At 32.7% G+C, this 19,108-nt stretch overlaps 1 protein-coding gene across 1 annotated transcript; it reads right to left on the bottom strand.

Moving 5' to 3' along the window:
• Positions 1-637: 637 nt before the first annotated feature.
• On the bottom strand, positions 638-16,825 carry LOC150108091 (phenoloxidase-activating factor 2-like). Its single transcript, XM_090416010.1, has 6 exons — positions 16,562-16,825; positions 16,294-16,458; positions 13,331-13,437; positions 10,648-10,916; positions 2,554-2,711; positions 638-832 (listed from the first exon to the last, which is right to left on the bottom strand). The coding sequence occupies exons 1-6, from the start codon at positions 16,823-16,825 to the stop codon at positions 638-640; spliced, it is 1,158 nt and encodes a 385-aa protein (XP_090272136.1).
• Positions 16,826-19,108: the final 2,283 nt, after the last annotated feature.

Here is a 19,108-nt window from a genome sequence, read left to right as displayed (position 1 = left end):
CCCAGCTTGATGCAAGCATTTTACATCGAACGATAAATATAAGGGCTTTTTAAACGGACTTTTCAATTTGGAATTTTTAAAAGATCTAGCATTAATGATTGATTTCCTACAGGAATTATCATATCATATCATATCAATTAGCGATAAAATAACCTAAAGAGCATCAACGATGAAACTTACAGTTTCATCGTTGATGTTCTTTAGGAGAGAGTTTCTCTTTGAAGTACAATAACAAGGCAAGTTATAATCATCTGTCAGAAGCTCTATAAGGTATTATAAGTCAGAAGCTCTATGTCGCAATATAAGTATTATAAGGGCTAAGTTAGGCCTTTTTTTTTTTTTTTTTTTTTTTTTTGCTCGACGATGCGAGCCCTTTGTTAAAATTTCCACAGCTCACCACAGGTTATAAGTATTATTTGCTATCCATATAAAGTGCTAAAAAAAACCAGATTCGTGCTCATCCAAAACACACATACGTGGATTGTGGTGGTTTATCGAATAAAATCATTTTATTCATACACGGAGATAGAATATCACATCTTCCTTAAAGTAAAAGGACCATCATTACAAGAATGTACTTATAATTTCAATCAGTGACAAGGATGGTCATAAAATGATACACAACATATGATAATTGTTAGATTTTCTTACGCCAATAATCCTTCAGAAGAATTCCAGTCTGTTGAGTGATAAAATCGAGATAGCTTTGGACACGTACATACACGCCAGGGTAATTTTCTCTTCCACATCCGATTCCCCAAGATACTAATCCCACAAGGACCTGAGTACGATTAGAGTTAGTGGAGCAGACGAGAGGGCCACCTCCGTCACCCTAAAAGACAATAATAAATGAACAGTATTTAGTCAAGTTACAAAGATAGACACTTTTAAATCCCGTCAAGGTTTCATTTCGTAAAGTAAAATCAATGAAATTCAAAATTACCCGAATTGTCATTTGTGTAATTTTGGATTTCATTGATAACATGTTAACATAAAAGTGGCCATGTGTTGGAACTAGAGACAATTATTGCCCACTCGGTGGCGCCTCTGTAGCACTTGGAAGACCGATGGATCAATGTTTCCTTCAATTAGAAACGATTGGACTTCGACTTCGTCATAACAAGAGAAATCTTTATATAACGACTTTTTCTGTTGCAGATGAGCTAGCCGATCTCGTACTAAGGTAATAGAGTTTGTTCTCCATTTAAAAATGAAAATGATATTATTCACTTGTAATTAGCGATAAAATAACCTAAAGAGCATCAACGATGAAACTTACAGTTTCATCGTTGATGCTCTTTAGGAGAGAGTTTTGCTTTGAAGTACAATAACAAGGCAAGTCATAATCATTCGAATCAAAGTTTGAAATTTTTTGCGTTTAAGATACTTTGAACATTTTAAAAATATTTCAAGAACGTTCCACCACTTGTCACTGTTCAATATAGCTACTCTACATTTCGGATTCCCACATTTCTGCTTTGCTATTCACTTAACAACTCATTTCGATCTTGGCTTTCCTGCTACTGTGCTTTCTTCTCGTATTGAAAATAAGACCTTGATTGTGTTACTGTCTTTCAGAAGGATAACATAACTAACTAATCTTAATCTCCTGAATTTTTACACAACAGTATCAAGATCCCCCCCCCCCAAAAAAAAGTAGATTGATCTATTTGTTGTAGCGCCTACTCCAAGACCCACCATCTTGAATGGACCTATAAATCCTTTCCAGGACTTAAAAATAACTTAAGTTCTTTCTCTCATCTGTTTTTAGTTATAGTTCATGTGTCTTCACCATATGTAAATATCGTATAATATCAGTTTAGTAGCCTAGGATAGTGCTTGACTTTTATTTTCTATAGTGGATGTAGTTATTCGAGATTTATATCCCTTTCTCCTGTCATTAACCTATTTAGAATTATCCGAGTTTGTTTTGGCTTCTCAGTGTTCGCACTTATTTTAGTTCCTTAGTTCCCCTGCTCTCGTCTCTTTTTTTTTTTGCGAAGTATTTTCCTCGTTTTCACTTCCTCTTATATAATTTTATTTCTTTACTCGTCATTTTTGTAGTAGAATCATTTGATAGGCTATCATCTTTCTTCGTTGTAGTGGCTGTTCTACACTCTTTATCAAACAAGCCAGATCTAAATAAAACTCTCACTATTACCATCCTCCGCTGAATTCAGAATGGTTTTCATTTTGTTATCTCAAAATTCATCGATATATCATTCGCATTGTACTTCTCCGCTTGCTCCGGTACTTGTATTTGGAAACATTCCAATTCTTTCTTTTTCATTTCTGTTACTTTTTCCTATGTTTGAAGTTGCGTGTATACGAACGATTACATGAAAATAGTCAGAGTGCACATTAACGCCCTCTAAAGATTCTCACACTCATTACGTTAGACATAGTCTCGCACTGATCAATTTTAATAAGAACAGTATTGAAACGAAAATCAAAAATGTTAAAAATTAAAGAAAATTACATTTCACACTTGAAATGTCTTAATTATATTTTTATGTATTTACATACATAAAAATGAAATATCACTTAACTCACCTTGCAGGCGTCGTCATGTTCTCTGCCACCAGCACATATAAAACCATCATGAAGCTTGAAATACTTTCCAAGAGGAGTTTTTCGCAACATTTGTTGGCATTTTGCATTAGTAATTATTGGTACACGAACTTCCTTCAAAATGTTCGAACTCGGGCCTTCTATTTGGAAAATCACTGAATCAAAACACAACTAACAGAGCATAAGCCTTTTTTTTTTCTCTACAACATTAACAGCTTTCAGATTTCATTTAAAGATAAATTACAAGATAATTAAACTCTATTTTAATGTACGAGTAAATATCAGTTCTTTCTGAAAATAAAAATTGGTACGAAAGTAATGCTACCTATTTTTCTGAGGAAATATAATTTAATTAATCTGAGCTGGAGAGTCGTCATGGAAATGAAGGTTTCACAACTCCAAAGTGTGTGACCCAGCATCTAACTATGCTGACGTCAGTTTCCATACACATTTTATCAGAAAGGCATGCATCTCTATTCAATTTCTCACATCTTCCGCAACAAGGAATTCTAACAGTAATCTCTGTATTTTACGTGCATTTATAACAGCCATCATGTGACCAATCACAGCGTCCCAGCCTGTGGCGGAACTAGAGACAATTATTGCCCACTCCGGGGTGGCTCTATAGCACACATGAAAGAGCGATAGATCAATGCGTAATTCAATTAGAAAATATCGTCGATTATGTCATAACGAAAGGAATTTTATATGGACTTTTCTATTGTAGACGGCTTTTTCAATACAGGCAAATCGGTCAGTGAACACGCATAATTAATAGAAAAGTACTAATTCTGGGCGATGGATGAAGTGGTGTGTGTGCATCGCGAATTATTATAGTGTAATCTCAATTGAGTGGTTTAACTATAGACATTGTTGATGATTGTATTTTATTATTATATAACATTATTTATTATTGGTTTAATCAAAGCGGTAAGCAAATATCAAATGCTTCTGAGAGATACATAAAAATAACGTGTGTGTGTGTGTGTGTGTGTGTGTGTGTTTCTTTTTGTAGAATTGAATTTTCGATGTCATTTTTGATACAAAAGTTATACTTATCAAAGCGGATTTTTTAAAATTCAATTTTATAACGATTATTTACATTGAGATATCAATAGGTTTGGAATTAGGGTAAATTTTCAATTTGAAATTGGAGTTTTCGGATTTAAAATTTCAAAGAACTATTGCAACAACGGAAATTCTGGATTCTGTAAAGATTAATAAATAGCCACGTAATCTAAAAATGATTTCATCATTATTTCAGGGACTTTTTGAAGGTTTATTTATTTTCTTCCACTCCCCCACATACTAATTAAATCCTTCATGCAGTTATCAGAAATGAATTATTTGACTGGCGTAATCCCGGTTACAATCACTTAGCGCGAAATGACATCATCATTATATTCCAGAAAACGTGGTGAAATATTGTAATATTTATATAGTAAACACGCTTATCGAGTATAACCAGAAGTCACCGCAATTGGGTGTACGAAACCTTGTTAAATGTTTCTAAGAATTGCTTACGTTTGGAATCAGTCGATGACAAAATTTTTAAAGATATCACAATTTTTAAAAGACGTGTGTTGAAATGTAGTTACGAGTATTCGAACTTTGAAATATGCTGGTGAAACTTATTTTCGTAAAAGTAGGAAAGTTCCTTTTTTTTTTCGTATTAGGTTTTGCCATATTATATTTGCTTCTTAGTATTATTATATTACTATTTATTTTTTGAGATATCTTATTTGAATTATTCTGAATAAATGTGGAAATGAATCGAAAATTATAAAAAATATGTTTTGTAGGTCAGCTTTGAATTAATTATGCAATTAAAGAAAAAATATATAGCTTGGAATTTGGCACTCATTTCTGACTGGCTCTAGTATATGTACGAAGAAAAAGGGATGCTAATAAACACGCGAACAACAACAGCTAATTTCTTCAAATACATGATCATCCGTGACCATCATTCGCTAATATCCGATTCAGTTATGTGTCTATTAGTATTGTAAATTAATTATTCTTCTTGATAAATTTCCTTCAGGAAAAAACGACCATATCGCCTAAAAAATTCCGCTTGTCAGAGACACAGTTTCAACAGAGATCCACATAAAGGATAGCAAACCGGTTGTTAGCTTTTAAAGCCATATTAGAGCCTTTCAGCACTACACCTTACGTGTCATTTATTATCTTTCCAGCAATTTTGCCTCATCTTTCTATCTTGGATATATATAGTATTTATAAAATAGGAGGTTTTTTTTTTTTTTACTATTAATATTTTCTACACCATATCAAATTCTTCTTAAGCAGACTATTTTTAAGCCGTCTTTTCCTATTGTAACTTTTGGTTCTTCAGATTTTTAAAGGGGATAAGAACTAATAATTATTATTATTTCAGTACTCTACCAACAGGCATAAGTCTACTTGGGATGGTAATGGCGCTTTAGACTGGTTTCAAAGGGGAAAATCATTTCCCCGAGGAAAAATTCAAAAATATAGCCTGAGACTGATTTACATAGTACTATATTCTGAATTAAAAAATAAAAATAAAATGTCTGCAACATCAAGTGGGGCCACTTGCGGATTAAGCCTGCTGGGGTACCCCTAAAAAGTGTCTATATATGCTACAAAGAGAACTAAGGCTTCACTATAACAAAAAATTAAATACACATTTAATTTTAATGTGATTTAATATTTTTATTTCAAAACAATGCAATACATTTTTCTTTATAATATCATCAGACATAAAATATATAAAAATTAAAATTACAACAAAATAATAAAATATTTTAAGAAAAAAGAGAAACAATAAGAAATATATTTAAGTTGGAATAAGAAGTTAAATAAATTTTTTCCTCGATTTTTCTCTAGCAAATTCATCAATTATTTTCGAAGTATCGATGTTATTTAATACTTCTTGTTCCATATACAATAGCGCCATACTGTTTAACCTTTCTGCTGACATCGTACTTCTTCGATTTTTTTTTACCCTTTCTAAGACAGAGAAAGATCTTTCTCCCGATGAATTGGAAATAGGAATAATAAAAAAAACTTAAATAATTTCTACATTTGGAAAAGTTGCCGCTCAAGGCCCCCCCCCCTCGAGTTCGGGGCCCCTGGCGGCCACCAGGTCCGACACTCGCCACTGTGGCCGACAGACTGGTTAAATGATAGTATCAATAAATAATTACGTTGGAGAAGATTCTGATGGATTGTGTGGCGCAGAGCGCTCTTTGGCGTCGATCCTTGGAAGCATCACGTGGTAATGATGAGTATTATTATTATTATTATTATTATTATTATTATTATTATTATTATTATTATTATTATTATTATTATTACTTGACACTTCCAGGGAGTCCAAAGACTCATCGAGGGAGGGCATCTACTCTAGAAGATTCCATCTCCACTAACCGCAACTACCGTCATCATCTACACCAACGCAATCTACAGCTGACCACCACCACCACTAGCATTTTCACAGAGAATTATAAATACATCATTAATAATAATAATGTATTCGCAAAACATGAACTCGCATAATAAAAAAAATGGATAACATCCTCAGACATCATGACTTTACTGGCATATATAAACTTTTTTAAAGATTTTCAAGAGACCAATCGAAATATGGAAAAATATTCTAAAACATGGCACAAAAATATTTTTTATGTTCTGAGTGTTATACAAAAGCAGATTATTCGTATTTTAGAAAAGAATTTATGTCGGTATCCAGGTACTATTTTTTTCAGGAATTCCTTGTCATTTGTAATTCTATCATAATGGAGAACAGCGACACAGCTAAGGATGTTATTACCTTTAATGCAAAGCCCATCTTCTTTCTACATCTATCTCTCATCCTGAGATTTTTATTTAATAACGTCAAAGCACCTTTTGGTAACTTGTTTTGGTAAAATACTTATAAGCTCTGTATTACCTAACCTTGGTATTTCTAAGCCTGGCTCCCACTGATGAGATCTCAATAAAGGTCGAAACCTGTCTGGGTAGTAAACCCTTGCCTTTAATACATAACATCATACATCTCCTCAAGGAGATGAGCTTTGCATTAAGGGTAAATATTAAGAATAGTGATCAGAGCTTATTCAACCTTTACCACGAGTTGCCTAGACTTGCACTACCTTGTGGGTCAGTTAGACTCACACTACGTGCAGGCGCAAACTTGACTTATTTGTCTGTTTGCTTACTTGGGAAATGGGGTAAAACCAGGTTTAAAATAGCTTGGTATCTTTAACATATATTATGCCCAAGGTAAAAACCACTTTCTACATATATATATATATATATATATATATATATATATATATATATATATATATATAATCGTTACAGACATGTCCACATGATAGAAACCACTCGAAATACCATTTAGTCTGAGATTCGAATAGAATGTTCCTTCGTAATTGTCTGATTAGGTAGCAGATAGACATATATACAGTGACATCTTCTAGTCTTAGCTTTGTTGTGTTTCTTTTTCTTTTTTTTAGTAAAATTCCAAAATATTCATTTTAATTAATATGAAGTTCATAATGATCTGAGCTGAGAACCATGAATATTTTAACCAAACATCAAGTGATCTAAGTGATCAACTACTGTGTTTTTGATGAATGGGGATGGACTTATCATGACTCCACAGAGTCACTTCGTCGCAGTACATTTCACTTTAAGATTAAAAAAAACAAAACAAAAACAAGTTATTGTTGATTAAATGTTGATTAGAAGCTATAAATTATAAAATGTTTACAATGTTATAATTGTAAATTTTATAAATTTCCATATCCATTGAGTTTCACTTCTTAAGAAAGCAACTATCTTTTTAAGTTGACTTTAGTAATAACTGTAATAACTTTATAAATAACGCCAGAGAAATATATTGTTTATTCATATGGCTGTGTAATCTGAAAATTTTTCACTTAATTCTAATATTTCTAATCGAAATTTTATGACCGAAATTGTGAATTAGACCCAACTGCCTAGTTCAAACTTTCAAAAGCCTAGTTAAAACGTGTTCAACTAAGTTTAAAGTTCAACTGCCTAACTTACTTCGTTTCTTTCTGTTTCAAACAGCCACAGAAGTTTTAAAATTAAAAAAAATAGTAAGATATTAAAACAAAAGTTTAAGAAGAGACAAATATTTTAACAATAATTAAGGAAACGTTTTCTACGGTACAACATAATATTCAACATTCATTGATTCGTTTCATTATCCGCTCACTGTGGTAAGTTATAATATTGTATCATAACTGTCGTAATAGTAATCTTCTGGACTATTATTTTAGGATATTATCGAGGGCTATCAGTTCTCATCCCAGAGAATGGATTTGAATTCGTGTCTTTTACGACTCGGTAACGTACATTGAAACCTTGGAGCCACGAACATGGTATTTCCTAACCTGTAGTTTATCTTCGGATCATCATGACGAAAGAATAACTTTCATTAATTATTTCTTTGTACATATTACATTTTATTTTTAATTTTAAACCATACAAGCAATTATTTTTCAAGTAAAGATAGCATGCTCTTAATATAAATACAAATATTCTTTGATTTTCATTTTTCTAATATTTTAATTTGGTTCCCACCCACGAAAAGATTATTAGTAAACCTATATCACATTTGTACTGTGGGTAGGCAAAGCAGTTTTTTTTTTAAATCATTTTTATCAATTTCATATATTTTTTGTAATTTTTCATTTATTTTTACATAGTCGGGAAACCCTGCTGTGTAGAGACCAAACATGGAATTTTTCAAGCCTCCAAGCGTGGTGGTGGTCTCACACCGGGTGATGAAATTTAGTGGCATACCCAGAGATGGGCAGGGGGCTAGCGCGCCCAAAGAAAAAGGAAAAAACACTGGAAAATTTTCCAAAAATCTTTTCCTAATTAAAATTAATTTTTTAAAAATTTATGTTGTTCGTGTCTTCTATTTCTATACTACTTATAAATTAGCGATCATTGCAGACAGGACCTGCGCATAGTAGTTTTCTTGTGTGTGCGATTAATGTTCGGCGCGTTTCCAAAAAAGTTTTTTTTGAATAAAGTGTGAATAAAACGAACTGGAAATGAAAAATAAATGAAAACCTCTTTGCAGTATAATGTTACCTACGGATTAGTCCTGCTCATTCAAATTTTTTCAACTTATATAAATTTTCAAAATAATATAAAATAGTAATATAAAGTTAAGAGATTTATTCAAATATTCTTTACATTAATTTTACATTAATAAATTAATTAATTTTGAAGATTCAACGAAAATAGATAAGAGAATTTTACAAGAATGTTTCGCATTGGACTCGAGAGTTCGCCGATTATTTTGTATCGCTGACCTCTCCCTAACAGCCCGCTAATATATATAACAGGCTCGAATGTCGAAAAGAATGAGTTATCAGTAGTAAGCCGACTTTTAGGGTCGGACCACATGCATCCGATCCGATTAAAATTAGGATACGGCCCTTACACGGAACTCAACAATTAATCATAAGTTGATTTATGATACATCAAAAAATAAAGAACTATTTTAGGTATATTTTCGTAAATTTTAATCAAAAATTACAGTGATGTAATCGGGTCCAGGATACAATTTCGGAATTTATTTGTTCGTGTCTGGGAAGATCTGAAGGGGGTCCGAAGGGAAGACGACATACATTCATAATTATATGTACCATTCGTTGTTCGTTTAAACTCTTATCTCATATTTTTTGACATCTTTTAGGTGCCTTTTCTTCTTCGGCGCCTGTGTATATTGCACACTTCGCACATGCCACCAGCTGGGCCTGATTGCAGATGCTCAGTCATAGGCCGTATGCGTGCGCGATGCGTAGTGTGTATTCTCAAATCGTCTACTTAACTCGCCCTTCCCCCAAGATTAAATCCTGAGTGCGCTACTGATGAAATTCATCTTCCTCCTGAAGATCATCACAAACATCCATCCCTACAGTGGAATTCGATGTTACTGTTTTCAAACTACTATACCAACTTCTGTGAAATAAACTTACTTAAGGGTACAACTTGAAATTAGTGTCATGTAGGAATCAAGAGAGAAGTAAAAATAACATATAGAAGTTATTTTCTAAATAGTGTATTGAAGCAATGACTAGAATATACTGTACATAATACCTGACATTACGTTTTAGAAGCATTACGAGTTATCTTAAAGTTATAAATCAGGTTTTCATTGGTAGAAAATTTCCCTTCATTGAAGTAATGGCCAGTTGGAATGATTCAGCATTTGTAGACATATATTTCGTTATTGGTACGGACAAATGCTCTTTATTTGCATTTATCAGTAAACAACAAGATGGTTCGAAAATATATTCATTTACTTCTGATCACAAAAAAAGTCAATATTCGGCTTTTCCGACTACCAAGTTAGGACTACTTTGGTTGTTTTGAGACAAGCGCCTTTCTTATTTACACACACACACACACACACACACACACACACACACACACACACACACACACACACACAAGGAAGCGCCATTGTGGCCAAAACACAAAAGGTTTTATTGTTTAGAATATATGTAATTAGAAAGAAAAAATTATTTATTAAAACATATAATTATAAATTAATACATACTAGATTTTTTTTCTCAAAAGTAATGTGACGTGAGATCTTGTAAAAAGCAACATACTTAACCTACATTCAGTAATAAGATATTTAGAAAACAAGAAATGTCATTTTTTGTTTTCATAAAAAGAAATATATACTATTTTATCAAGAAACTCAAAAACAAGCTTTCATTTGATTGTTGCTTGAATTATTTTAAATTATTCATAAAAGCGTCAATATATTATGCTTCTCCATTGTACCTTTTTTTTCAAAGGAGAAAATATTAAGATTATATTAAAAGTAGACAAACACAAGAATGATCGTGAAAAAATTTAGGGAACTAAGTCAAAATTAAAACTAATAATATCAAGTAAAATTGAGTAACAGTTTTTAAACATGTAGAAAATATTCGAGATTTCGTTTTTAAAAAACCTATTTTACTTTCAAGAACTGAAATTAAAGTAAGAATGTTTCACAAATAAGCATAATCGTCAAGCTTCACTACTTACTCATGCTGTCGCCCCAGCCTGTAAGGGTGCATTCACTCCCATCAAAATTATCTTCTTTCGTAGGTAAACACACTGAATTGATATGCGGCTTGAAGTCTACCAGTCTATTCAGCTCCAGAATAGCAATATCATTATGCAGATTTGCACTGTTGTAATCTGGATATAGAGTAATTTCCTTAATAGCAATTTCTTCGTGTGGAAACGATTCGCTATTACTTTTCTTGTCCCACTCTCCCAATCGAACTCGAAGTCGAGACACACTTTTCCCGCTGTCAAAAAAAAAGAAAAAAAAAGTGAAAGATGATATCAGTTATGAAGTCTAACGTCCTCATTATAGGATAAGATAAACATGATAAAAAAATAAATGCATGAAATATAAATGTGCAATTAGGACTGGTTATATGATTGGGTAAAAGAAAAAAAGAAAATAACATTTTATCAATTATAATCTACTTTATGATCCAGCAGTAAAAAGCTTTCTTTGCATTCATTTGGACTATCCTCTAGGCGGCATTTTCACTCTCTCTTTCTTCCCATTTTCCCATTTATAATAGACATTTTTCTTTTCTTATTTTATTCATTTCAAGTTTCATCTTTTTATTGTTTTTTTCTTCACTCTTTGATATTCACCCAGTGGCATCAAATACACATAATTTCAGTCTATATACTTCTTTTATATGTTTGTTAACCAATGTCAATGTCTCACCGTCAAATATAAGAACTTCAAAAATATAATCCAGCATTTCTGAAGAGGGTTTCTCTCTTAACGCATCTTTCAGAATGAAAATATTACACTTAATATTTGCATATCTGGTTAATATCAGAAAATTCGTGTCAGTTGCTTTCTCTAAAGTCTCAAAAAAATTTCTCCACTTCTATCTTCCCTATGGACTCTCTGGAGGTGTCACATAATAATAATAATAATAATTATGTAGCAAATCATTTATCTGTCTGGGTGGACTATCTTTCCTACTTATGCAAATTCTCTTATTTGTGCTATAAGTTTATCAATTATGATTAATTAACAACATTCGATTTTTTTAAAAGCACAGTTTTTTTTTGTTGTAAATTTTTCATAATGAATTGTTTTACTGTCGTATTAAGTATAAAAATATTTATTTTCTCATTCAAAAAGATGATCAAACACTTGAATCTTATAAGAATGTTTATATATTTTTTTCATTATCTGAATTGCTTTTAGTTTTTTGTTCAATTCTTGCATATTTTCATTCCTTGTAAATATAAACAGTTTCAGAGGAAACCTACTATTCTATATTAATCCATTAACAGTTCAGACTGATTTTAACATCATCTGACCCGAACAGGACAGATAATATAACTCGTATCCACAAGGTTAGGCGTCGTTTATTACTAAAATGCAGAAAAATGATGGTGAATTAAAGTTCAGAGGGAATATTACAAAAATGTAGACAAAATAGCTTAAAGGAATACGTAAAATATGTAGAAACAACAACCAAAGGAGAAATGCCAGTTTATAATTGATAATATCCGAAATTAGAAAAAAATTATTCGAATATCCCGTGAGATAATCAATGTTCCAAATATCTTGAAGTATTGATTACTCTAGATAAAAAAAAATAATAACGAAATGAAAAATGGAATACATCCCTCCAGTACATCTCATCATTCACTACACCATTTGCTATCTTCCACCATTTTCTTAAGAATAGACTTAGCTCAGATGGGAATCTTGGAGAATAACATACCAAGATACAGATATTTGAAAATAAAATTATCAGAAAAATATTCCTAAGAGATAACATAACAGATGAATGAAGGAGCAGACATAACCAAGAACTTTACGAACTTAATGGGTCCGCATTACTGAGTGAAATCAGAACTTGCAAACTGAGATGGACTGAATATATGGAAAGAATTAGTGAGAAGAGATGGCTAAACAAGCGTTCAAGATGAGATCTAATGGAAAGTGACTTAGAGAAAGGCCACTACGACGTTGGGAGAATAACATCCTTTAAAAGACTCAGCTCAAATGGGAATCGTGAACTGGACCAGAAGAGTTCAAGACAGAAGAAAGTAGAAGAAGTCATTCCTTGTAGTAAAGAACCTTAGAAGTTAAGTAAGCTGGAAAAAAAAAAAGACGAAGAATGTGGCAACAGTATAGCGTTGTTTAACTATGGTTCTTAGTTACATAATTATTAATGTTCATATTTCATTAAAATGTATTGCTGTTTCATGACCATACGTTTCTCAAACACATTCTGCATCCTGCATCGATTGTTCTGGGAGTGAAATAAAAGTTAATTATATAGATTCCCGAAACAAGAATTTAGTAACATTTACTTGAGATTAGAAATCAATAGGTTTAACATGATCTTAATTACTAATCTTTTTTATAATAATAATGATGAAAAAATCTCACTTTGTTTGAGTTCTCCCGTGGAAACTTATTTTTAAGTATTTCTACATTTTACGTTTAGCATCATCGCTAAACGTAAAATGTAATGTTATTACTAATCAGTAATAACATTACATTTTACGTAATCAGTAATGTTATTACTGTAGTCCAATTCGTTCATATGTACTACATTCTTTGCCTAGATGCTGAAATGCAGTAACACTCATTTGTTAAACAAAAGCGCTGATATGTTTCTTTGAAAATGGTAATATAAATCATTATACACAAACGAACTTGGAGACTTACAGATATTCTTGAACACAATGGGCTACAGTAATCACGTGTTCTCTGTCGATAAGCGTGCCTCCACACAAGAATACGTCATGTGGATCTTCTGATAAGCGTATTGCAACCTGAAAAGAGATATCAATAATCTATTAAATGGAAAATGAAATTCCGAATTTTTAATAATCTCTTACTGGAAAAAAAAGAAGGCTTCACTTCGGCGATGCAAAATTATTCAAATTAAGTGCATATTGAATCCAATGTTATTTCAAAACCGAATAGAGAAACAAGAGTTTCGTGCCGAATATAGAAACTATAAAAGTTTCGGCGGATCTAAGAGAAAGCAAACCTTTCATGACAGCGACAACTCGTATAACATCATACATGTCCGCTAGGAGATGTGTTTTACATTACGGGAAATACTAAGGAAAGTGATCAAAGCTTACTCCACCTTTACTACGAGTTGCCCTTGTCATGAAAGGTTTGCTTACGCTTGTATCCGCCGAAACCTTTATAGTTTCTATATTCGGCACGAAACTCTTGTAGATTCTCTATTCGGCTTTGGAATAATGTTGGATTCAATATCCACTTAATTTGAATAATCTCTTATTTCTTTGCCCTTCGGGCAAAGTCAAAATTGTTGCCAACTCAAATATAATAACATTAAAAGTAATAAAAAAAAGTCCGTAATATCGTGATCTGGCAACAGTAAAAGCAGTCCCTTCAAAATTAAGGTGTTACACTTAAGTAATCAACAGTACTGACAATAAGAGTATCTGCGCCTAATTAAAATCCTCTTATTGTCAATAGCTATTTATGAGTTTAAAGGAGGAGGATAAACTAACCCTTCGTATGAGACATATTACGGTTGAAAAGCCTCTATAAAGATTCTTCGAATTCCTAAATGGTAAAGTATAAGTTCTGCATCAAGTTTTTGGAAGCCAAGTGTTTGTAGCCGAAAGGCATCGTGCATATTGACTGAGCTAACGCAGATTCATACATAGTTTAGAAAATTTCAAACTGGATTGAACCTACTGTTAGGTCTTTTATCTTCTACTATTTTGAATTTTTCTTTATCACTACAGTGGTCCCCCCCCAAGTTTGAATTTTTTATATTAAGATAAAGTACTTTCTATTTTGAACTGTTAAATCGCGAGTTTCATTTATGTAACCAATGATATATCGCATTTAAATCTACTTTAAGCAAATAAGCAAATAGTAAAGAATGAATAACCCTTGTTGTTCATTCTTTACTATTTTTTTCTCTTCAGTGTCATCTGCTAAGGTAACATTAAGCTCTTAATTTGATGATCATATCAGTGAAAAAAAAAAAAAAAAAAGAACAACAGTGAACTTAATTGCATGGAATTCTCATTGTTATTATAGTCCAATCGGAGGCGTGTTTATTCAATACCACTCTCTGCCTTCTCGCCCTTATTCTCTCCTTCTCGTTAATATCTTATTTCTCCAACATGTAAATAAGACAGCAAGAACGAGCGTTTTTCTAAAATTTAAAAATATAATTTTGAAATTATTTCCAGCTTGTAATACCTACTGAACAGTATTATAATAAGGGATTATGTTTGACAAACGGAACTTGCCCATAATATTTCAGTGTCGTCTGTTCATAACGTTTATTGATATTCAAATACCATAGTAAGCTATCCTTAACACCGAGTATATTACTTTATCTACTAAGGGTGTTAAAGTAACAGGATTGTAGTTTCAATTTCAGTTTTCTGTGCTTTATTATTATTATTATTACTTGAAACCTCCAGGGAGTCCGAAGACTCATCGACGGAGGACACCTTCTCTACAATTATTCGTCTCCACCACTCAATCCACCAACTACAACGAACCGCAACTACACCAACGCCATCTACCACCCACCATCACTACTAGCATTTTTACAGACGATCACAAACATCCATGCCCACGGCGGGATTCGAACCCTCAGCCTTTTGACGGGAGAGTGGATACGCTAACCACTCGGCCAACCAGGCCGGCTATGGATAGAAACAGCGCTTGTTCTTCTCCCTCTGAAGAAAGCCCCCAAATCTAATGATACGTTCATTATTAACGTTAAAAGTATCTCAACTTCTAAGCATTGTTAAGTTTCTTATTTTCACATTTTTTTCAAGTTCATTCTCATTTACAAATAATTGTCTAATAGATGGTGAAGTTTACTATTAGTTGATTATCCCATAGTTCCCATAATGCTTTAGTAAAGGATTTGAAATTATGACTAAGTGGATGTTTCCAAGTAGAATCTAACTTATTAATTACTGATCAATAATATAACCCCTCCTCACTCTTGCTCTTTACTCCACCTATAAGTTACATAAATGTCATATTCCAATTCAGAGTCATAAATACCAAAATAACATCATGTGTCTGTTTGACCCACTATATCCGAAGTATCATTAAAAATGCTATAGCATGTAATTTTTAAACCGCAGAATTTAGGATAAAAATCAATTCATTTATATTAAAAAAATTGAAGAATGCAGTAGCTATGACTTAGAACAACCCTGATCAAATAATGCTATTTTAGACAAGAAACATCTCGTAGGACTAAGGTTTCACCTGCCCAAACTCCCTCCCCTCCTCTCATTACTGGCCGAACTCTTTTAATTCAGTAATGGCCAATACGGTAGTTGGAGATATTTTTAAACTGGGAGACGTATCTCAAGGTACTCTGGATCTGGAGTCCGGACGACAGCCTAGTTGCCTAATGTTGAGATCGGTATTACTTAAAATGTTACTCTACGAACAATACCGCTGTCAATGATGTGTTACAAAAAAGTAGCCATAGTTTTACTAATATTTTAACTTTTTTTTTTACATGGAAAAGGGTTGCTTTAGCTAGTTTGTTATAAAAGAATAAATGGAGCATGAAAACATAACAACAACAACAACAAAAAAAAAAAAAAAAGTTGCAAAAATTAACAGTACAAGAACAAGTGCAATCTTGAACTACTCGCCTGCCATGGCCATTCACCGAAGTTTGTTTCCTCTTCACTCCGTATGGAAGTACGATGAACATCTACGCCATTTGGGTTATAACTGCCGCAGACAGGAACGTACTCTGGAGCGATGTCTTCCCTTGTGACGTTTCTGCAACACACTTCATATCTACTGCATTGGACCTAGAAATATACACGGTATTCATATATTATGTTTATTTTTAAAAAATAATAATTGTAAGAAAAATAATAACAGAAATAAAAGTGTAGTGGCAACCACACTTACTCTTTTTCGAGGATTAATTATTCCTCTACCATCATCGATCAGAACATCACCACCTGGACACAGATAATCCAAAACGCAAACAGATGGAAGTGTACACCACTTATTCTTGTCTTCGGAGTTTGAGTACTGTCCTGTCTCTGCCAGAAAAGATGGAACTTCCGATGATGATAATTCTGGCATGGAGTGGTTGGATTCAAGGGCCATAGGAATAGCACTACTGGTTAACACACTCATCAGAGCAAACACGTAAATTCTGTGAACCATTACTATAAAGTGGGGAGAAAAGACAGAAAAATCGAGGCTATGAGGGAATCTACGTAATTAAAGAAATTATTTAATATTCTATTGATCATCTAGTCGCTTGATCTGAACTCTATTGAATACTTATCGATTCCGAAAGAAATTTCAAGAGCATTGAACTTCCTACTGTAAGTATTGTGCTCCCTCCACAGTTAAGAGCTGTTATATTTTCTTCATACGCTATGGTTTCTTCCTAAAGAATAAATTTGCAAGATGCCTCCGCCAACTTGCAAATCAATGTCGGGATAAATTGTCTCAGCTTTGAAAACTAAGTTAGATATGTTCTTACTATGCAAGCAATTTACAATTTACACAAACAATTTTGATTATATTTTTGAAACAGCATTACTCTAACTTCCCTTTAACGTGTTAAGCTCAATAGTTTATAGGCCAACAACTGCCATACAATTTTTAGAGTAATTCTTTTAATTCACAATTTGGAGAATTAGAAATTTTTGAAAACATTTATGATTTTTTTTAACAAAAATAGCTTCTTATTTCATTATGCATGGCTATAGTTCATTATATAAAAAAATTCTTTCCGTTGGATATTTTATGAATTAAAGATTTAGTAAACAACGGATACCTTCAGAACCTTAAACAAAAAAGAACGTTTTGTTGTATGAAATTATATTTTCATATGTGAAAACGAAAGACGTTTTTTCACTAATATCAAACAGTAAAATCACGACAAGAATACAAAAGGAATATCAAGAAACTGACTTACTTGCGTGATTATTTTGTTCTCTTGGAGAATTTGTGATTCTGATGAAACAGTAAATATCTCTGATATTACCGAAAATCGTCTGCTATGAACATTTGCATTTCGATTATTCAAGTAGCTTTTGAAATTTCTAAAAGCTTTAGTCTTCGCGGTAGAGTTTCTTGACTCGTAACGATAACCTTGAACTTAATGATAAAACAGTTCCGCTCTCTCAGGTTAAATAGGAGATATCAGTTGTTGTTGCGAATGCAAACAAGTAATAGAAACCTGTTCAACGAGTCTCAATTTAATATAACTTTTTATGTAGACAACCTGCTCACTCCCAATCCCTCTCCCTATACTTTTTAAAACTAATTTTGAACATATTTGAGAAATGACATATTTTAAAAAAAAAAAAAAATTTAAATAGATCACCTATATTTTATACGACGCGATAATTTATTGTTGTAGTAATTTTAAAAATCACTCGAACATTAGATCTGTCATTGAAAGTTGTTTCCAATTCTTTGAAAGTGCTTATATTGAAGCACTTTCGCACTTAACATTATAGATGAACCATGGCAGTGATGGGGCCAGGTCACAGGAACGTGTTCGTAAAATCCAACCAGTTTTGGTGAACTGTTTGTTCAAGTCGATCGCAGTATTATGATATCGTGGGATCAAGTTCAATAAAACCATTATCGATAACAAGTCAAGCTGTGGTGCATAATAACATCCATTAAAGTTGGACGTGATTATGCACCGTGGTTTGGCTTGTTAGGAATGGTCAATGAACAACATTACATTCACCTTTTGAAGTGTCAAGTCAACTTTTACATTAAAAAAAAAATGAATTCGAATCTCGCACGATGTGAAAAACCTTTATAAAGACATTTTATACCTCTGTACTCTGGAACAAAGAACTCTTGTTGTTTGTCCCAAGGATTAGCTATGAAACACAAACAGGTTCCTTCTTTTTATTTAAAAACTAGCCCACTTGTACTATCGGTTAACCAAAAGTTACAGAGGATTTTATATATTTGATTTTTAGTTATGATACTCTTTTTATTGATAAAACGATTGGTATGGTGGCAACAATAATTTCTCAAAAAGTTGATAGAATTTAATGAATTCGGTATTTAGCATTTTGATATAAAGTTTGTTGATTTTTAGCTTCATTCGATTTGTAGTGGAAAAATTAGGCAAACATAAGACATGAACTGGTCAGCATTCATAAATGTAATTGCTTACTGTAGCATTTATGGAAGTTGACACACACACACACACACACACACACACACACACACACACACACACACACACACACACACACACACACACACACACACACACACACACACACACACACACACACACACACACACACACACACACACACACACACACACAAAGACTCATAGGCTTTTTGATATCAGTCAAAGCTCTGTCGAGTTCAATCACTCGACAGAGCTTTGAATAGTGCTCATTTATCACAGACATCAAAACAGTTCTTACGAAAAAGAGCACATATCGCCAATCAAAAA

The sequence above is a fragment of the Typopeltis vanoorti genome, chromosome 3, assembly GCF_054136105.1.
Source record: "Typopeltis vanoorti isolate ZY-2024b chromosome 3, IOZ_Tvanoo_1.0, whole genome shotgun sequence".
NCBI classification, from domain to species: Eukaryota; Metazoa; Arthropoda; class Arachnida; order Uropygi; family Thelyphonidae; genus Typopeltis; species Typopeltis vanoorti.
This window is presented reverse-complemented; position numbering and strand designations above follow the sequence as displayed.